This window comes from Sceloporus undulatus, chromosome 6 (assembly GCF_019175285.1).
Source record: "Sceloporus undulatus isolate JIND9_A2432 ecotype Alabama chromosome 6, SceUnd_v1.1, whole genome shotgun sequence".
Classification (NCBI taxonomy): domain Eukaryota; kingdom Metazoa; phylum Chordata; class Lepidosauria; order Squamata; family Phrynosomatidae; genus Sceloporus; species Sceloporus undulatus.
In genome coordinates this window covers 121,775,927-121,781,952 of record NC_056527.1, presented here as the reverse complement: position 1 = coordinate 121,781,952, position 6,026 = coordinate 121,775,927, and the positions used below count along the sequence as shown (strand labels likewise).

Here is a 6,026-nt window from a genome sequence, read left to right as displayed (position 1 = left end):
CCTACCAGACTCAACCCAAGCCAGTCCATTTCCAGTTCTAGAGGCCTTATGGCTGCTTGCTGATAACACATTCCACTCAATATAATGGATGTGGTGTTGCGGCGCAATTATTTTTTTTAGTGTGAAGTAGTTGCCTGCAGCTGTATTGCTCAAGAATGCATTGGGCTGTAGAAGATGCTTGCTAAAAGCAAGGAATGGATCCCTGCAGGGATGGGCTAGAAAGGTGGTGTAAACGTCTCCAGTGCTTTGTAAATGGGCATGCTTCCACACTCATGGCAGTCATTTTTGTGACACACTGAATAGTAAAAATAAACCCACAACCTTCAAAGGTTTCAGGAGTCTAAGCATCCTGTAGGGATGCTTTAGCCAACAAATTTCACTCAAAAAATGGACTTGGAAGAGAAATTTTTATCTTTTCGTTAAGAAACATGTATGACACAGAGATCCCCCCCCCCCCAGTAAATTTTAAAGAAATGTAAAGATGACCAATTATTTATAGTAAAAGCAAAACCTGTTTTTACTGTAAGGTCTGTTATATTGAATTATATTGCCCCTTTTGCACTTTCTGAGATAGAGTGAGAGCAATAAATAGAACAGCACAAAGTCTGTTATGCTGAACTGTATTATTGTTTCACACAAAATATCACAAACCAGCTTCTTTCTGTAACTGTAGCTCTCACCTTACACCTTTCATGGGCTAATCTTACAAGAATGTAGCTGCCAAGGCCTGTTCGTTCCTGAACATCCCTCCAATGGAACTGTAACTTCCACAGAGTGAGTGGCTGCAAGAGAACACTAGGCCACCAGCACATGCAATCCAGGCAACAACATGAATCTCTATGGAAGAACCAGCTTCCAGGAATGAGTTCGTTCTGGAAACCTGAATGTGGGTGAGGTGAGGGCAGCCCCTTTCCTAAGGGGATACAGTCAGGACATCAACTCAGCAAACCTCTAGGCGCTGGTATTTCCAGAAGGCTATGTCTCCATCGTCGCTACAGGAAGCCAGCAGGCCAGACTCCTTGGGATTCCAAGCCACGCAGTTCACGTCCTGGGAGTGCGCCCGGGCCATGTGGACTGTCAGGCTGAAGGTGGGCTGCTGGGCATCAGAGTTGGGTTCCTCCTCAAACACCCGGATAGCATCATCCCCACAGGCTGTGGCTAAAGCCCCCGTCAAGTGGCACCTAAAGAGGATTAGAACCACCACCAATGCAGCAATACTGGATAGGTCTGGGGAGCTTTTTTGGCACCAGGGTGAGCAGCCTGGGTTGGGAGTTGGCAGCAAGGTTGCCAAGTTTTCTACACAATACAGAACTGCCCTTTCTGTTGCCAGGCCAGCTCAAGTCTTATGAGATGAGGTCCTCACAAGCGTTTCAGCCTCCAATGACCTTACATGAGAGCTTCCCTATGTAAGACTTCAATATATAAGACTTGACATAAACTGGCCTTAAGTGTTGCTTGGCTGCCTAAATCTGTAGAGCTGAGTAGGAAAAGCAGGCAGCAGCACTGCTCACAACAAGTGTTACTGTGTAATATTTGGCATGTAATTTGAAGTTATTTTGCTGCATATCAAATGCATGAAGTCAGCTTATGAGCACAGCTCTTGCTCCACTATTTCTCTCTCCAGACCAAAAATTAGGAGGTAAAAGCAGGGACCCTTTTCATGGTGCAGCCTCTATTCCCACTCTTAATTTGGCTATTCCCTGAGACTTTCTTTCCTTCCTCTCTTCCCTCCGCTTCACTCACCATGACACATCATAGATGGTCCTCGTGTGGAAGCCAGAGAGAGTGCAAATGCATTTCCAGGTAGGATCGGTGCCACAGCAGACCACCCCTGCAAAACAAAAACAGCTCTTGGGGCTCAGGATATAAACTCTGACAATCCAACCAATACTTTGGGACTCAACGCAACAACAAATATGATATCACTGTTAATACTGATTTTTGATATCATTAGGGCCATAGGAAGGGAAAAGAAGGAAAGGAAGGCATTTGGGCCAGTATGAGAAAACGGAAGACAACTGTATTTCTGCACTGGCCCCAATGAAATCTTTACATCCTTGTTTAAATCACTTCCTTGGGATGGTTCAGCTTCTTCAAGGGAGCAACAACTGGAACTGGTCATATCAGAACTCTACAGCCACAGCCTTTGGATCATGGAGCAAATACCAACTCTTTGGCCGGATTTGCTGTGGCCTTGCTGCACCACTGACCTTGCTCATTCCCTGGCTTGTACTGGCGCCAAATGCGGACCGTCTTGTCATCACTGCAAGAGGCCAGTCGGTCTCCACTCTGGTCGAAGGCCAGGCTCCAAACGGTGGACTCATGCCCTTCCAGTGTGGCAAAGCAAACCCAGTCATCCTCTTCCTCCCGGTACAATTTCACAGTGTCATCGTAACTGGCTGATGCCAACAGCTGGTAGCAGAAAGGGAGACCCCTGAGTTCATTTCAGAAGGAAGCAACCAGTGGGGGTTCCCCATGGACATAGGCACAGGAGATAAAAAGCATGCAAGATGTTGCAGCCAACGCAAAATTCAATTTCCTGAGAATCCCAGTATTCATGACAAACCAAGATCAAGTTTCTAGTCATTAATATACATTCAAGTGCATACATGCGAACTAGAGAGGGAGAACAAAACCCACAACTACCTGAAATAATGAGAAATCATGCACTGGTTAAAGACTTGTTGTGTGCATTCATGTATGGTGATGCTAAGGTGAAACTAACATGGAGTTTTCTTGGCAGAATTTGTTCAGAGAAGCTTTGACTTTACCTTTCTCTGGAGCTGGAGAGAGTGACTTACTTAAGGTCATCTAGTGGGTTTCCATGGCCAAGCAGGGATTTGAACCCTGGTCTCCCAGTATCCTAATCTAACACCCAAAACAGTACACAACACGGACTCTTTGGTTAAAGAGCGTTATCTGAATAATGCACAAGGAACCCCCTCCCCATGCATGCCAGATTCCCTCCACACTCAGGGATACGAGCAGTTCACTCACCTCTTGGTTGGGATGCCAGGCCACATGCTTGACGTCCTGTGTGTGGGAATTCAAGACGCTCATGCACTCATACTCATCCTCTTCATCCACTGAAAAAGAGTGTGGAGGGGGTGGTAGTATGTGTAAGATCAGCTTAGAGAGGAGGCAAACCCTTCCCCATCCTCCACAAGCACATAACAACCATAAGGACCCTGGCTCCTCTCTTCCCACTTCTCACCTTCCCAAACCCAGACGCTCTTGTCTCGGCTGCAGGTGGCCAGGAGGTTGCCGGAAGGAGCCCAGGCCACAGACTTCACCTCGTTCTCATGGCCCTCCAAAGTAGCGACACACTGAAAGAAAGCATTTCTTAAAGGAGAGGGCAACTGACAACCAGAAAGAAGCGAGAATCACTTGCTGTGACAGGGTCTGTGTCATGGAGATTTAGCCAAAGTGAGTTTAATCTAGATTCCATGGTGTTGATTCTTTTTGAATCTCACATTGTGAATTGCTGTCAGTGATTGCAATTCCTTAATTTGGATGACCCAGTTCCAGTGGGGTTCCCCACTCTCAGGTTTCCATTTTGATCATCAGTTACAGCAGGTGAGCACATTCCAGAGCTCTGAGGGCCACACCAATTGATTTTGAGTTCCTCCGTGTGACTGGAGGAGGGGTTCTGAACCCAAACACTGACAAAGCCGCTGTTTTGGGTGACCCTCCATAACAGCTCTTTATAATGTTTTGAGTGGCTTTGGGGCAGAAAATCCCCACTGGGCACACTCCCAGCTCAGGTTAACCATTGGCCAAGCCAGAATGTGGCCTTTACCATATAATACACCCAGAAACAATACACACAATACACCCAGTGACTCAGTAAGTATTGCCAAAGGTCGGTTGAGATAGGCAAGCTTCTTCTTTTGGGTAAACTGGTGTACTTTTTCCCTTTTCATTTATTTTTAAAATGTTAATAACGTGCAAAAAAAAAAAAAAAAAAGTCTGAGGATCTGTTAGTTCAAACTTTGCATCATCCCATCATTGTCATCTGTTACCTCAAAATCCTCCTGGTTCTTCTTCCAAATGCAGGTGGTGGCGTCAAAGCTGGCCGACGCAAGATAGTTACCACAAGGAGACCAGGCCACTTTGCGGATGGTCCTCTGGTGCCCCTCGCCCAGCACAGATTTGCATACCCAGGTGTCACCTGTTGGGAAAGAAATTCATGAGGGGCAGGTAACATTTCTGTGGTCTCCTATAAAGTCCTTTTCTTGACCATGGCACCCAAAGGGTTGTTTGTTATTTGTCATTGAGTCAGCTTCAACTTATGGCAGGTCTCTGAACAAGACATCCATGAGCTCCAGTCATCAATGGTCCTGCTGAGGGCTTGCAGATTCAGGGCGGCCGTGTCTTCCTTGACTGAAGCAATTCACCTGTAACGTGGTCTTCTTCTTTCTCTACTGACCTATACTTTCCCCAGCACTGTAGTCTTTTTACTGAGAGCCATGCCATCTCATGACGCGTCCTATTATTAGGAACACCAAATTCAACAGGTAGGAAGAGAGGGAGGCCACATGCCAGATGGATGGAATCTATTAAGGAGGTCACTATGGGTTTTATGGGGCTGCAGGAATTAAGCAGAGCAGGGGAGGATGGGTGTGTGTGTGTGTCTTGGAGATGTCTCATCCATAGGGTCAAGATCGACTCAAAGGCAGTTAACAACAACAAAATAATCCAGTTAAACCTTTAACAACCATCGTTCAAATTGGACCTGTAACTTCATTTCCATACAGAAAGCATTTGTAATTTGAAATGGCCTCACATACCAATGGCATATACAGTCAACCCTCTGTTTTCGTGGGGGATCCATTCTGGACACACACCCCCTGCATATATTCAAGCACAGTTGGCTTGAATATAGGTGCGCAGCCCCAGGAGCGTGCATGTGTGCGCCTTGGGCACACGCCTCATTTCACCCCCTCCGTTTGTCCCTTGTGCATAAAGCAAGGGATCTGGGTTCGAAACCTGAGAGGCTGGAGGGAGGACTGTATATGTCTGTCCCTGGCTTCCATTCCACCAAATGCATCTGAGGAAGTAGACTGAAAGCTCATATGAAAGCTCATGCTGCCAATTTCTTTCTTTCAGTGAGTCCCAGAGGTGCTGCAAGATCTCCCTACCTAGCAGTGAAACCTGGGCGCTCACCTTCTTTGCCCCAAATGCGGATGCTGCGGTCCCCTCCGCAGGAAGCCAAGAGGGTCCCTGTAGGGTTCCAGGCCAGGAACCAACAGCGGGAGTCTGGGTGCGCAGGGATGCGAGACAAGAGCGTCAAGGAGTCTTTCATGATGGCGCCGAAGGCTGACACTTGGACCTAGGAAGCAACAAAGGAAAAGAGAGGCCTGTGAGCAAAGAGAACCAAGGCTGGAGGCTCTGCTGAAGGGAAACACGCTTTAAAAGCGAAATAACAGAGCGTCCATTTTGTAATTCATGCGTTTCTGGATGAGACACTGGCAGCTCTTCCACACTGAAGGAACAAGGCAGTTTGACACCGCTTTAACTGTCATGGCCTTGTTCTGTGGAATCATGGGAATTGTAGTCCCATGAGACATTTAGCCTTCTCTGTCAGAGATTTCTGGGGCCACAATAAACTACAAATCCCAGAATCCCATTGGCTGGAGCCATGGCAGTTAAAGCGGTGTCAAACTGCATTCGTTCTGCAGTATAGATGCAGCCAGTGGTATGGGAGGGGGGTCCTTTTTGGCGGGCCAGGTGTGCCTGACTCCAACACCCATCATCCCCCAACAACTAGGTCCACTGGCAGGGGATTCTGGGAGTTGTAGTCCCAAAACACCTGGGAGTGGGAGAAGTTCTCCCTCAGCTCCCTGGGATAATCTAGGCAGCCCGGGCCTTTCGTCAGGGGCTGGAAATGGCTCCAGAACCGCCTCAATCCAAGCGACAGGAACAAACCCTCCCTTTCCTACCCGTTTCTCAAGCCCGCTCTCTGCGCATGCGCGAGAGACCATCCCTCAGAGGGAGGCTCACTCCTGCCGCTATGCCTGCTGGGA

At 47.7% G+C, this 6,026-nt stretch overlaps 1 protein-coding gene across 2 annotated transcripts; it reads right to left on the bottom strand.

Moving 5' to 3' along the window:
- Positions 1-393: 393 nt before the first annotated feature.
- CIAO1 (cytosolic iron-sulfur assembly component 1) lies at positions 394-6,021 on the bottom strand. Of its 2 annotated transcripts, none has more exons than XM_042473411.1 (8): positions 5,943-6,021; positions 5,167-5,332; positions 4,023-4,171; positions 3,215-3,326; positions 2,998-3,086; positions 2,211-2,412; positions 1,744-1,831; positions 394-1,181 (listed from the first exon to the last, which is right to left on the bottom strand). In XM_042473411.1, exons 1-8 carry the CDS (start codon positions 5,982-5,984, stop codon positions 941-943), a joined length of 1,089 nt encoding a protein of 362 aa, XP_042329345.1. In that variant the 5' UTR covers positions 5,985-6,021; the 3' UTR covers positions 394-940. The 2 variants fall into 2 exon arrangements, with proteins under 2 accessions (XP_042329345.1, XP_042329346.1); XM_042473412.1 differs by lacking the exon at positions 5,943-6,021 and adding an exon at positions 5,813-5,934.
- Between the last annotated feature and the right edge of the window lie 5 nt (positions 6,022-6,026).